Source organism: Miniopterus natalensis, chromosome 5 (assembly GCF_054644295.1).
Source record: "Miniopterus natalensis isolate mMinNat1 chromosome 5, mMinNat1.hap1, whole genome shotgun sequence".
NCBI lineage: Eukaryota > Metazoa > Chordata > Mammalia > Chiroptera > Miniopteridae > Miniopterus > Miniopterus natalensis.
The window spans coordinates 41,186,624-41,201,190 of NC_142085.1; the positions used below are offsets into that span (position 1 = coordinate 41,186,624).

General features: G+C 42.4%; 1 protein-coding gene across 2 annotated transcripts in view; it reads left to right on the top strand.

Moving 5' to 3' along the window:
• MRAP2 (melanocortin 2 receptor accessory protein 2) overlaps positions 1-14,567 on the top strand; it is a 77,763-nt gene that overhangs the window by 57,904 nt on the left and 5,292 nt on the right. For both annotated transcript variants that reach the window (XM_016207326.2, XM_087817487.1), the window contains exons 2-3: positions 3,586-3,719; positions 10,837-10,936. In XM_016207326.2, coding sequence (XP_016062812.2) covers positions 3,593-3,719; positions 10,837-10,936 — 227 coding nt within the window. In that variant the 5' untranslated portion in view covers positions 3,586-3,592. The remainder of the gene's footprint in view (positions 1-3,585; positions 3,720-10,836; positions 10,937-14,567) is intronic.

A 14,567-nucleotide genomic window follows, 5' to 3' on the forward strand; every position in this document is an offset into this window, starting at 1 on the left:
TAAGGGGGGGAAAACTGAGGAATGAAAAAACTCTTCCTCAACGGTAGGGAAGAGGTTGATATTTCTTGTATCTGACTCTTTCACAGATATATTTCCTTTGCTAGCGCCTGGTCAGCCCTGTGATGGGGGTGTCAATGTTTCTGACCCTAGAGAGTGACAGGAAGACCACAGCTGGGGCCAGCACTGCGCACAGGTGTGAGAACAGCATAGCCAGGGGGCCCGCTGCTGAGACAGAACAGGGAAAACACTCTCCCAGCTTTATTTTCATTGTTTTCTGTACTTTTTGCTATTTTCCTATTAACCGTCTTGACACCGGATGAAGCCTGGTGCTCCCCTCTGCCCTGCTTATTACCTTGTCTGTAATGCTGATTTCCAATAAAAATGATATGATCAAACCAGACTTCATCTTATTGCCCTTAAACTAAAAGAGAGATTATTACCATATTTTTGATAGATGGGAGAGCATGAATTCCATGACGTACATGTTTCTCATGATAACTTTTAAGCCATCTAAATAACTGCCTTCTGAGTTATTTTTATAATAATTTTATTCATTTGTCCAGAATACATAGATCAATTATGATCTATGGTGAATTTGGCAGAATTGGCTAACAGGGGAGTTGGTGATGTCTGAAGAACAAATCTAGGCTTTTCTGTCCCCGACTAGCATTTCTTAGGTAATAACAATAGTCCTGGCTACTATTAATTGATCTTAACCTGGGTCCTGGCTAGTCACATTTTATGCAATATCACATTTAATCTTTAACAGTAATTCCCTGAAGTAGGTACTGATATCATCTTCATTTTCCTGATGGGAAAACTAAAGCTCAGATAATTTTCCCCCCATGGCTCTAGAGGATGGGCTGGCAAACTCTTTCTATAGAAGACCAGAAAGTAAATATTTTAAACTTTGGGCCACACTATCTCTGTCACAACTATTCAGCTCTGTTATTGTAATACTAGAGAAGCCTTAAAAAAAGTACAAAACCAAATGAGGTGTCTGTGTTCCAATAAAACTTTATTTATGGACACTGATATTTGAATTTCATATAATTTTCTTGTCACAAAATATTATTATTATTATTTTCAACCATTATAAAAAGTAAAGATCATTCTTTACGTGCAATCTGAACTGGAGCAGGTGGTGGGCAGGATTTGCCGACCCCGGATGTAGATGTTGGCAGGGCAGGAGGAACGGGTTGGAACTGGGTGGTAGGAAGGGCACTCCTGCCAGAGGGAACAGCACATGTGCTCGTAGCAGAGAGCAAGTATTTGAGGAAATGCAGTCGATGCTAGTACAGTTTGATAGGGTATGTGGCACTATCAGAAGAGACATCAGGACCCAAGTCACGACCTTGTAGGACATTTTAAGGATTTTAGACTTTGCCCTTAGATCAGTGAGAAGGCATTAAAAGTATTAAGCAAAGGGATGACAAGGGCAATTGTGTGTTTTTTTTAAAAAGATCATTGACTGTTGTATGGAGAAAAGATTGCAATGGGTTAGTAACAGTAGAAGCAAAAAAACCCCCACACACCCAGTTTTGAGAACTGGGCCAGAGGGGCAATGATGGATGTAGCTGGACCCATTGCCTGACAACACCATCTTCGGGCAGCGAGGACGACCAGGTTTGCAGTGAGGAAAACAAGGCTGGGAGAGATGAGCATCTGCTTGGCCACATAGCGAATGGAAATAGAGCAAAGATGAAGACCCTGTCTTCTGACTTCAGACCCGGTGACTTTTTACCGGTATGGTGTGAAATTCTTAACATTCTCAAATTGAAATTACATTTATCTCTGAACCTTACAACTGAAGAGCCCCTTTCTCTTTCTCCTAAATTCTCATAAATGAGGATGGTGCCTCTTAGGTTTGAGTTGTTAACTCTCATTTCCTGAGGAAATTAATTTTGTTGTTGAGGGACCTTGTTCAAATAAGAGAAAGGCCAAGGATGGTACTGTGGGGATGGTTTCATGTTATTTTTGTGCTGGCGTTAGAAAGGTAGCTGAAGATTTATTTAAAGGTCAGCTTTTCTTAAAATTTGTGTAGCTTTCTTTCCCGGATAAGAATTGGTACATTCTCTTGGAGCTTTGCAGGAATAATTCATCTGCCTGGGCACTCAGAGTTGTGTCATTTCGGACACAAGCATATAACTCTGGGCCAGAGCCCTCCATCTTTTTCACAATATGTTGCCGAGGGGTTGGGGACTGCTTCTATGGGGATGGGGCAGAAAGGAAGAGGGAAAGGCGAGACTCAGGCCTTGGAGCAGAGGGTGGTGGCGATTTTGCTTCAGCCTCTCTGGGGCTGTGCCTTAGAGGTGGCGGTGGGTGATACTGACCTCCGGTAGGGGTGCGGGAAGGGGAACTTCAGAAAGATTTTGGTGGGTGGGCCCCAGTGGTGGCAACTAGTCAGTGAATCTTGGTTTTGGCTGGTATTTCATTCAAATTACTGTTATTTGTCACTTATATTCTTCCCCTATTTCAAGGGAAGGTCTGTGGTGTCCTGGTTTGTGTCTCAAGCATCTCCTCCGATCTCATGTCAACTAGGTGTTTCATCACCAAAAAGCATTTATTTGGAAAAAAGAAAGGGTTGCAACCCAGGGCATGCAGACAGGGCAAGCGACATGCACACTCTGGCCTGCGTGCCAAGACGGAGGGGTATTTATAGAAGGGAAAAGGAAGTTGGGGGGGAGTTAGAACCTTAGAGCTCCGTTAAAAACATAGAGTCCTCCCCAGTAGGGTTCTCACGATTACTTTCATAAGCCCAAGCTCCTCGCATAGACCCTCCCAACTTAGGTTTGCTTAACGTGCCAGTGAGTCTTTATCACCCACAATGGGCATTGTCTTGCACACAGTAGGTGCTCAGTATTGAATACTGGCTCTGTTGACCTGTCACCTTTGGCATCCATGCTGCACAGTGCAATCTCTCCTCTCAAAAAAAGTCAGAGTTTTCTAATCTGAAATCATCAGAAAGAAGATACTTGGGATGTCCTGAAAGCAAGACAAATTTTAGGAGTGGGCAAGAGTCAGACTTCCATCGAGGATCTCCTCCCATCATGCAACTTTTGCTGTCCACTTCCCTTTTCTTCACCCTATTTCATTAGACTTAGTCGCATGCCTTTATTGTTACATAGTAGATGCCCAGTAGAGATACACTGAGTTAGTTCACTTCTGATACTGATTTTATTTGTTCTCTGTAGGCTCTTTACATACACAGGTGTAGGTGGTGAGGCTGAAGTTGTAAGCTCAGAGGTATTGATTACTTCTCTCCCTCCTTCCTTTCCTTCTTTCATCAGTCATTCAAAGTTGATTACGTGTCAGGCACTGGGTTAAGTTCTGGGAGGCAACAACAGAAGAAGACGTGATGTCTGATATGAAATACATTCCAGTCTAGTTGAGAGAGAAAAGGAAATAATGGTCACTTGGTGCGAGGTGTGGGCAGCCCGTGAGGCCTCCCCCTGACCTCGTGGAGAGGACCTCCCTGAGCGCTTTCCCTGCTGAACTCCAAAATGTGGCTAAGAGTAACCAGGGTACCTGCGCAGCAGTGGATGAATTAACAGGTTCTGCACTTGCCTTTCTCCATTTGTGCAGGCTGGAGATGTCTGCCGAGAGGTTAATGTCTAACAGAACGTCTCAGCAGTCTGCATCTAATTCTGATTACACCTGGGAATATGAGTATTATGAGATTGGACCAGTTTCCTTTGAAGGACTGAAGGCTCATAAATGTAAGTCTTACACAATTCTCCAATGTAAGCATAATATGTATTTGTCATAACCTGTGAAATCTCCAGTGATTACTTTTCCCGAATATTATCTTTTTACAGAACTCTGTCCTCTACACTCCCTAAACCCTAGAAAACATCCCCTCCAAACATGGACTGATTGCTCAGAAGTGGTCTTGCATGAGGACCTTGATGATTCTGAGTGACAAGGAACTTGAGAGAGTCCCTTAGTGAGGGAACATGAATTAATGTCATTCTTAAACTGAGATATTTTGTTAAAGCAGTAATAATTCCAGCTTTCCCAAACTGTATGAACATTTGGACTATCAAAAATGTGAAAAAAGTAGAATCTGGAACTATTAATTCAAGAATCTTGTTTTGTAACACATGCCACTGAGCTCTTTCAGTCCGTTGGTTTTCTGGAGCTGGAGCTGGGAGAGGAGTCTGCCTGTGTGTGTTCATGGTGACGGACAAGAATAGCCTGACATCATTCCTAACTCTGTGTTTCGTGAATCGTGTGTCGTGTTATTGGAGTGATTAATGATCCAGCACAGAGCAAGGAAATAGAATTCTGTGAACAGTTACTGTCCAATTCCAGTCATATCTGAAAGCTGACTGGCCAGCATGAAGCGTCTGTGTTTTCTTAAGCAGAGTGGACGTAATAAGCGGGACCTGTTGCTGCCCACTCCCAGGGCCAGTTGTGGCTACACCATAAATATTCCAGAGATCTTTGTTTGAATGAAAATCTGCAGCATTACCAATATTTTAGGTTTTTAACTTTTTCAGATTAATGGGGCATATTAGGAAATATAAGACAGATTAGAATTGGAGACACAGGTGTGGCAAAGGCAATGCATTTGCCCCTTTAGTATTTCCTGGCTGCTCCCACACTCACCTGTCTTGGCTTCACCATCCCTCACACCCACCTGCTGCTCCCTCGCAAGGAGAACTTTATTTTTCTTTTTCAGCTTTATTAAGGTATAATTGACAGATAAAATTGTAATATACTTAAAATGTACATGAGGATTTGATACATGTATATATTGGGAGAGGATTTATCTCAATGAGTTATTAACATATTAATAACCTCAGATTTTTTTTAATTTATGAGAACATTTAAGTTCTGCTCTTGCAAATTTCAATTGTACAATACGGTGTAATCAGCTATACTCGCCATGATCCTCAGCCCTTATTCATTTTATAACTAGAAGTTTGTACCTTTTTACCAGCATCTCCTTTTTCCAGCCACTCCTCATTCAGCCCCTGGCAACCACTTTTCTACTCTGTTACTATGAGTTTAATTTTTTAAAAGATTTTAAATATAAGTGGTACCATGCAGTATTTTTCTTTCTCTGGCTTCTTTCTCTCAGCATAATGTCCTCCAGGTTCATCCATGTCATGACAGAATTTCCTTCTTCTGAAAGGAGAATAGTATTCCATCTTGCATGTGTATGTGGATGTTGCTATGTGTGCACATCTGTGTGTGTGTATCACAGTTTTTTAATCCCTTCTTCCATTGATGGACACTTTAGGTGTTTCCATATGCTGGCTATTGTAAATAATACTGCAATGGACATGGAAATGTGAATATCCTCTTGAAGATAGTGGTTTTGTTTCCTTTGGATATATATCCGTAAGTAGGATTGCTGGATCATATGGTAGTTCTATTAATTTCTTGAGTAACATCCATATTGTTTTCCATGTGGCTGCACCAGTTTACATTCCCACCAACAGTGCGTAAGGGTTCCCTTTTCTCCACACCCTCACCAGCATTTATCTCTTGTCTTTTTGATAATGGACATCCTAACAGATGTGAGATGATATCTCATTGTGGTTTTGATTTGCATTTCCCAGATGATTAGTGATGTTGAGCACCGTTTCATATACCTGTTGGCCATTTGGATGTCTTCTTTGGAAAAATATCCGTTCAGGTCCATTGTCCATTTTTAAATTGGGCTGTTTATTTTCTTACTATTAGTTGTATGAGTTCCTTGTATATTTTGGATATTAACTCCTTATCAGATACATGGTTTGCAAATATTTTCTCCCATTCTATATGTTGCCTTTTCATTTCATTGATAGTTTACTTTTGCTGTGCAGAGCTTTTGTTAGTTTGATATAGTCCCACTTGTTTATGTTTATTTTTGCTTGTGTTGCATTTGCTTTTGGTGTGACATCCAAAAAATCATTTCCAAGACCTATGTCAAGGAGCTTATCCCCTATGTCTATTACCATTATTCTGAACTCTGTCAGGTAAATAACTTATCTCTATTTAATTTAGATCTGTTTCTGGAGATTTATCTTGTTCTTTTGTTTGGAACATATTCCTCTATGTCTTCATTTTCCTTGACTCTCTGTGTGATTTCTGGGCATTAGATAAAACAGCCACCTCTCCCAGTCTTGACACAGTGACCTCCTGTAGGAGATGAACCCTGTCATTCAGCCAGGCCTGAGCTCCTAGTTGTCTCTCAAACTTTTACAATTGTCCAAGCTGCCTTCTTTTTTCTAAGTGGCTCCCAGTATTTGAGGATGTGTCAAGACCTGTCTGTGTCCCAAATGGGGTGGGGGATCATGGCCAGGAACTAGACGTGGTCTGATTAGAAGCCAGACCCTCAGGCAGCACCTGGGAAAGGATGGGCATTTTTGTCTGCTCCCTCTGTGCTGGGCCTGGTGTGTAGACGTGAGGGGTGCTCTGTGCTTGCTAAGAACTGCATCTTTGTTTACTACAGTCCTGTGGGACTCATGAATGCAAGTCCCATTGTCTGTCAGAGCCAGGAGATCGGTGGCCTGTCCCTTGGGTAGCTGCTGCTGCAAAAGCTGGGTCACCAGACTGTGTACAGCTTCCTTCCAGGAAGATATGGCAACATGATTTTATTATTGGAGTGGGTGGAGCGAGAAGGATGGGGAAGTGTCCAGAGGCCTCGCTGGTCTCTGGAAGGACCACAGCCAGCCCCTAAATGCCTGCTAAATTAGAAGCCTGACCCTCAAGCAGCATCTTTTCAAGTAAGCAGATAAACCTCTTTCAATGAAAGACTGGGAGGTGGATGTTTTTTCCTGTTCCTCCTGCACTGAGCCCTGTGGGGGCAGCTGTGATGAGGGTCTGAGGGCCCATAAATAACTGCTTTTTTGTTTGCTGTAGTCTTGGAGTTCTCATGCATGCAAACCAGAGCTAGATTTTGAGGGGACCCATCTCTCTAGTGGGAGTCTTAAAAGTTGGGGCTCAAGATACATGACCCAAACCCTTCCCTCTTCAGGGGGAAAGTGTGAGTTGGGGGTTCCATCCCCACTGTAATGCTGCTGTGCTGGGGGTGGGGTTTGTGGCAAGAGTGTGTCTCAGACTTTCCTACTCATTTAGATGTGGCTCTTTTCTCCTTTGCCTGATGCGTAGGAGTTGATCAGCTGCTTCTGGATCTCTTTCAAAGGGAATTTCTCCATATGTAGCTGTATATTTGGTGCATCCATAAATTTAGGAGAAGGGGAGCTCTGGAGCCTCCTAAATTTCCTTCATGGTCAGCTCCCCATTCCAGCTAATTAAATGCTTTAACCATTGCCCCTATTCCCCTGCTGCAGGAAGGACCAGACAGCCCAGGCTTCATGTGCAGGTCCCAAGGACTCAGGTGCCACTGTTTGCTGGTGTCTGTGGCAGAGCATTCAACTGGGCAGTTAGAGGGAGGGAGGCAGTAATACTCTGCTGATTCCCACCTCTGGTCTCCATCTGTGGGTCTGCAGAGGGCTTCAGAGTTACTCATTTCCTGGATAGAGGACGTTCTATTTTTGTTCCTTAAAAAAATCATTAACTAAACTTCATATCCTTTCCCCCTGGAGTGAATAGTAATAATTAAATGCTTTCACTCGTTCTTTTATTGATGTCTGCTCAGCAGTTCTTTGTGGAAATAAAGAAATTTTTAAAAAAGCACTTAGAATCCATTAGGATATGCTGTTATTGATTATCTGATGGAAGGCTGTTGCTGTCAGGTGTGAAATTACTCTCCTTTGTTTACTTTAATTCTTTAATCTGTTGTTTCTCTGGGACAACCTTCAAGTAAGGATACTTGCTTGTTAGGAATTTTAGTGGAAATCAAAATGACTGGGGAAACTGCCATATGTTTTCCTGTAATATGGGCTTTTACACTTTGGTGGCACAAATTTTATTTTTGTGTCAGTTTGCTCTCTCCTCTTTTCCTTAATGTAAGGGGGAAAGAAGACAGAACTGCTGCTGTAATTTTGGTCGGTACATTTCCAGAGTCAAATGAAAAATCTTTTTAAAGCATATTACATTCTAGAAAAAATTATAGCTAGAACAATTCCTGCAAAACACAGGCAGGAGTGTGACACATTGCATACTTACTTTATGCACTCTGCCATTAATAAGGAGTGTTTTTGTTAGTTTTAACATTCACATCAGGAAAACCCAAAAATGCCTGGTTGAGTCTTTACTGTTCTGATTCAGTAAGAGATTTGGTTAAAGCAGAGGTCCTTAGCTTCAGGAACCTGACACTATATGAGAGACATAGAAAAGAATTAAAAAAAATTTTTTTAAATCCCTCATACATGCAGGAAAATAAAAAAGATGAAGTGAACTACTGCATTGTGTACATTGGTATAGTCTCTTACATTTTAAAATGCTGTGATTCTGACCTTCAAGTGTGTCTCTTTGTTTTGCTGAGCAAAAGTCAAAGCCAGTTAGGTTCAGGTTCAAAAGAACAGAAGCAAGGCATTTCAAGGTGAGGATATAAATATTCCTAGCAGTTATCTTCATCTGTTTTACCTGTAAGAAATCATACTTGGTAACAAGAGCTGCATCTTTAATTAGATTAAGTTCTTCTGTCTTAATTAGATTAAGATTCCTACCTTCAAAACAACCTCTGATAGTTGTTTGAATTTTACTTTTGCCCTTAGTTTTTAATTTGGTGTTAAACCTTATAACATATCAGAAGTGGACATATGTCTGATATACACTTGGCACGAGCAGAATGGACAGTTATTCATTCAGCACCTATTTATCGAGCACCTGTTTTGTGCAGTACTGTTTTGAGCATTGGAGATACAACAGTGAACAGAAAATACAAAAATACCTCCTTTTATAGATTAAACGTAGTTAATTGCCAGTAACGTCTACATTATAAATCCAAACATTATCAAATGTTTCCTTGGTAATGTAGATGCCACATTCTTGAGGAAACATTTGGAAATACTATTGGATCACAGAGATTCTCAAACTCTAACCACAGAACCTCCCCACCCTGCTCCCCCGTGACTCCCCTGATGGCTGGGACCTTCCCGGGCCCCAGGCTATTGTTGCTTTTGGATCCGCTCCCTGGGGCCCGGGTGAGGTGGGGGGAAGGGGCCGGGCTGGGTGAGGGTCACCCCTTCCACCTCTGCCCGCCCTGGGTGTGGGAAGCAGAGGAGTGGTGGGGATGCAGTGTGAAAGCTGTCCCCCCGAGAGCCCCTTCCTAGTAAACAGATTTGAAAAGTGAATCAGTGCAACTAGATTCAGTTCTCAATTGAGGACTTAAGTACAATGTGCTGTCAGTTATTTGTACAACAGTGTTTCGCAGTCCGTGGCCCCCATAATCGAGATGTTATTGTTACATGTCAGTTGCACTTGTTTACTTGTGTTTTTTGGGACTTGTCCTTATGTCTTTTTAAGGCCTCATTTCCATGTAAGGCAAAGTCTGCAATTTCTATTTCCTTGGCACGCTCCACCCCAGGAAAGATACATTAGCTTTACATCCAGAGTGCTGATTATTCAGCACACTGTTGAATAAAAGCTGTTAACCTTTAGGTAGTAGTATATGTAGAATGAAAGTATAAATTATACAGAGTAAATTGCTAGTCTGATTTCTTTGCTTCAGAAAAAATGCATTAGAATTTAATTAGAATAACACATTGCATTTATACATTTAGCGTATAAGCCATTTGTTTTTCAAAATTGCTGAGCATTCTCACTGTATTCCCACATAGGTTGACTTCTAGAATAAATCAGAAAATGTAAAATAATTCCACTTTGTTGTCTCCCACAGATTTGAGACCCTATTATATATGTGCCAGGTTCTGTAGACAGTCCAGGTCTTCCCTGTCCCAGAGATATACCCTTGTGACTGCTACCCAAGATAGGGTCAAGGAAGGGCCCATGTAGAGAAGCTCAGACAAAAATGCCTTGGGGTTCAAAGGCCGGAGAGAACTCATCAGCTGGAGAAGTTAGCCCAGGCTTGGTGAAGGAGATGGTGTGAGGAATAGGCTTTGAAGGGTAGATGGACTTTCATCAGCTCCAGGTTGGGGAAAGTTGTTCTAGCCAGGTAAAGGCAAGAGCCCCTCAAAAGGCATGGGGATTAGGAAGTTGTGGCTAAGAGTTAAGGTAAATGCGGGGACTCAATGTCCCCTAGTCTGGTTGGAAGCATGGGTTTTAAAGTAGGGTAAGCTGGGAGAAAATAATTCTAACAATAATAGCTGACAAATGTGGGGTACCTTCTTCTCAGATGTCAGGCATTATATGAAGTGCTTTATGTATGGAATCTCTTTTAACCTGGAGAAGGTCAAGTCTATCTTTGTTGAAGAGTTTTTCATAAAAGAGAAATATTATCAGAGCTGTGATAAAACAAGTTCACACAGAGATGAGGCACACAGAAAGATAGATGACAATGGCACAGGAGGCGATTTGTACATTCTCAGCAAGGCGTAATGAGGACCTGAGCTATTCCAGCATGAACAGCAATGAAAATATAAAATTGGGTTGGTTTGAATAAGAATTCATTTTAAACTTTATATCGTAATTTCTGCTAGAAACTGTATTTCCTAACCCAAGACACTTCACTGGAATCTTGGGGACCTAGATGACTTATGTCCTGTCCTGGGTTCCTTTATTGGGCTATGGAAACCAGTGGTCAGTAAGCTGAAGTCCCTTAGTGTTACCTGAGATGAGAACCTGGAGGGGACACAGATTCTTCTCTCTCCCTCATCCCCTATGTCTTATCTGTCCCCAGTTGATGGATGGGTCAAGATTGTCTCATAAGATTGTTCACATCCTGTCTCATTTCATGTACCATAAAGCTCAGATTTCTTGCATGTTCAAGTTTTTGGCTCCTGTGAAATACTAATCCCAGTATTAACTGTCTTGCAGATTCTATTGTGATTGGATTTTGGGTCGGTCTTGCAGTCTTCGTGATTTTCATGTTTTTTGTGCTGACTTTGCTGACCAAGACAGGAGCACCCCACCAAGAGTAAGTTTGGACTGTTCTTAAATATCTGTTAAACTCCACAGGGAACTGAAGAAACAGGAACAATGTCCAGGGCTGGGGTTACTTCCAGGGGTGGAGAGAAGGGCCTGGTTGTGGATAGTGGCCTGGACCCAGGCGCCTGCAGGTGGGATCTGTCCTACTCCTGGCCTCTTGCCTCGGCGGCAGCTTGTTTTCAAGTGGATCCTCATGAACTTAGGTTTCTTGGTCCTTTTGTATAGTTCAATGCTGATTCAGACCTGCTTTTTATGTTGAAATACTTATTAATTAGGATGTATTTTATGCTTAGTCCCAAAACAATTCAGATGATTCACCAGACTAAAAACAGTGAAAAGGGGCAATAGCAAAGTAGGGTGAAAATTAGTTTTTAAAAACATTTCTAGGAATAGAGAAATAGCTGATACTGCGTATTCAACTGAATAATTGTTACTGAGTTGTTACTGAGTAATCATTGTCAGTAAACACTGAGTTCAATGCTGAGTTTCTTGGAAACTAGGATTAAAAAACACACTCAAGATTCTGTGATTCTCATCGCAGGATGAAGAATATTTGTGCTGGGCTTTGGGTGTAAGGAGGAAATTATTACACGAGTGCTTAAAGAATGCTGAGTAACATCAGAAGGTTTGCAAAAAAGTCAGAAATGTTTTAGAGAATTTTTTTTATCCCAACTTCTTTAAAAAATGGAAAAAGAATATATATTGAATACCTTTTTGGTGGGCCCAAGCAGGCACAGGTAGCACACTCAGATTAGGTAAGTGGAAGAGTGTTGGACGAAGGGCCTCTTCACAAGCTGTGGCCAGTGAGGAGGACACCCCGCGGACAGTGCAGCACCCAAGGCCAGCGATGCTGAGGAGTAGATGCCACCTGATCTGAAGGGACCTGACTAGAGCCCGGGAGTCCTGCAGAGAAGGCGGCCGAGAGGAGCTGTGACCTTGGAGTGAAGGACGCTGCTAGCCCAGAGTGATCTCAGTAGACCTTCCTTTCCTCCCCCCTTCCCATCTCTCGCCATTGCTCCCCCTGGCTGTCCACAACACAACCAGCAGCCAGAGCCTCCGTCAGAGGTCTGTTTCCCAGGGCACAGAGCAGGATGGGGGGGTGGAAAGAGGCCTGGGAGAGTAAATGGAAGAAATTCAGCACAATTCCTAATTTTACATTTAGTATCTCACTTAATCCTACAGCCTGGCAGCAGTACTCTTATTACTGGGACAGATTTGTCTGATGTAGGCCATAGGATGATTGCACAGATGGGAACCCTAGCCCAAAGTAGAACATGACTTCCTGTGATGATTTTATGGGTCAACTTGGCCAGGCCATGGTACCCAGGTATTTGGTCAAACATTATCCCACATGCTTTTGGGAAGTTGTGTGTGTGTGTGTGTGTGTGTGTGTGTGTGTGTGTGTGTGTGTGTGTGTGTGTGTGTGTGTGTGTGTGTAGATGAGATTAACATTTAAGTCAGTATTCTTTGAGTAAAGCAAATCATCCTCTATAATATGGGTGGTTCTCATCCAAGCAGTAGAAGGCTTTCTTAGAAACAGACCAACCTGCCTCAAGCTAAAAGGAATTCTGCAGCCTGCCTCAGACTTGAACCGTAGTTGGGTCCTGGGTCTGCAGCCTGCTGGCCTACCTGCAGATTTTGGACTTGGCAGCCTCCACAATCACATGGAAATAAATCTGTATCCCTCTCTCTATATAGAATAGGAAGGAAGGAAGGAAGGAAGGAAGGAAGGAAGGAAGGAAGGAAGGAAGGAAGGAAGGAAGGAAGGAAGGAAGGAAGGAAGGAAGGAAAACAGGTAATACACATACACACACAAACCATTGGTTCTGTTTCTCTGGAGAATCCTGACTAATACATTTATTTATGTGTCATGATGTCCCTGAATAGCTGAGACTTGCATTTCCAGTCTTCTAATTGGCAGTTCAGTTGTACTGCAAATGATTTCTCATTTGATGGTGGTTCTGACTAATCTCCATCAAAGAACAGGGGTCATTGTAACTCTCCATGGTTTCAATGAGGGTGAAGTCTTACCTTTTTGTTTTCCTTTTGATAAAATGATGGATCAGCCCTCTGAGACACACCTTAAATGTTTTTGTGAGTCTAGGGCAGTGTAAGATATGGCATTTAATTGTTATATATAAACAGAAAACTGAAAGAAACAGACATGCAGAAAAAATCCTAAGTGGATCAGTTAAAAAGACCTTTTGATTTTAATATACTTGATATTTATTTGGCAGAAATTTTCTCTAAAATAGACATTCTTTCCATTCAGTTAACTTTAATAGAAAATAACCCATTTTAAGTTTGCCTGTGATAATTAGGCATGGAGGAAAGAATGATAAAATAATTGAGACTATAATAAAAGCCTTTAAAAAATGTTTACCATATGCCAGGGTCTACTAATCACTTTATATGCGTAATCTCACTAAATCCTCACAGGAAGATGAAATAAACCCTATAAGTATTCCCACTTTACAGATGAGAAAAATGAGGCAGAATCACTTGTCTGAGGTCTCACAGGTAGAAAAAAAAAATGCTGTGAGCAGGCCAAAGCCTCTTAGACTCTGAAGCTCCTGTTGTTAACCACTATGTTAAATAATCTCATGGCAGTAATTTTTCATCTTCTCCTCCTGTTGAATCAAAACTATTAGTAGGCGATCAGATTTGTTCTCTTTTATGACATACTGGGTCAACTATGGGCTCTGGAGTCGAACATTTCCAGATTGATTCACTGAGATTTTGGCTGGATTCTTAACCTCTTTATGCTTGAGATTCCTCATTTGTAAAAATAAAGTCATACCTGCCTCCATGGATTCTGGTGAAGATGAAGCGAGCTAATGCCTGTGGAGCCATGGGCATTCGCTGGGCTCACTGGGCACCCAGTAAAGATTAGCCCGCCCCTCTGGTGCTGGTGGAAGTCCTGGCAGCAGCTCGGGGGTCCAGGTGAGGAGTGGGAGGGAGGAGAAACCCACCAGGCAGCCACCAGGAATCAATCACAGTTTACCTGAGCGAGAACATTTTGCTATCTCGGTGGATGGCAAGAGTTGAAATCTATTCTACTGCACAGAGCTAAGGACATCATAGTAAAATAGGCAAGTTATCCCCCTGAAATTTTCCACTTGGGATCGTATTAGGATAAGCTCTCCAGTTGGAATCACTGAGAGGGAGTACACAAGAGTTAGACTAGGTTATAAGACAGTAAAAACTCTCCGTATCTCAGGACAACACAACATAGGTTTACTTTTACTCCAGCTATATGTCTGCTGCGGGTTGGCAAGGGCTGGACAGAAGCTTCTGTACTTGTAGCTGCGCTACCTTGCGCACTCGGCCTGCTGGGTCACTGTGACGGGGAAGGGAAAGCCTGGCGATCTCACCTCTGCCCTTCTGTTCTTCATCCAGGAGGAGCACATCCCTCCTCTCACAGCTCATTGCGGGGGGGGGGGGGGGGGGGGGGGGCAGCCACACCCACCCGGCTGCCTCGCTGGGAAGGGTAATCTTCTGTCCAGGAAAAGAGAACCAGATACTTGTACACACTTAGTAGAGTACACGGAAGAGGGAAAAAGACTGTTGTAAAACTGACATCACCTTTCTTAAAAGCTTTTAGGCCCACGAAGGAGCTT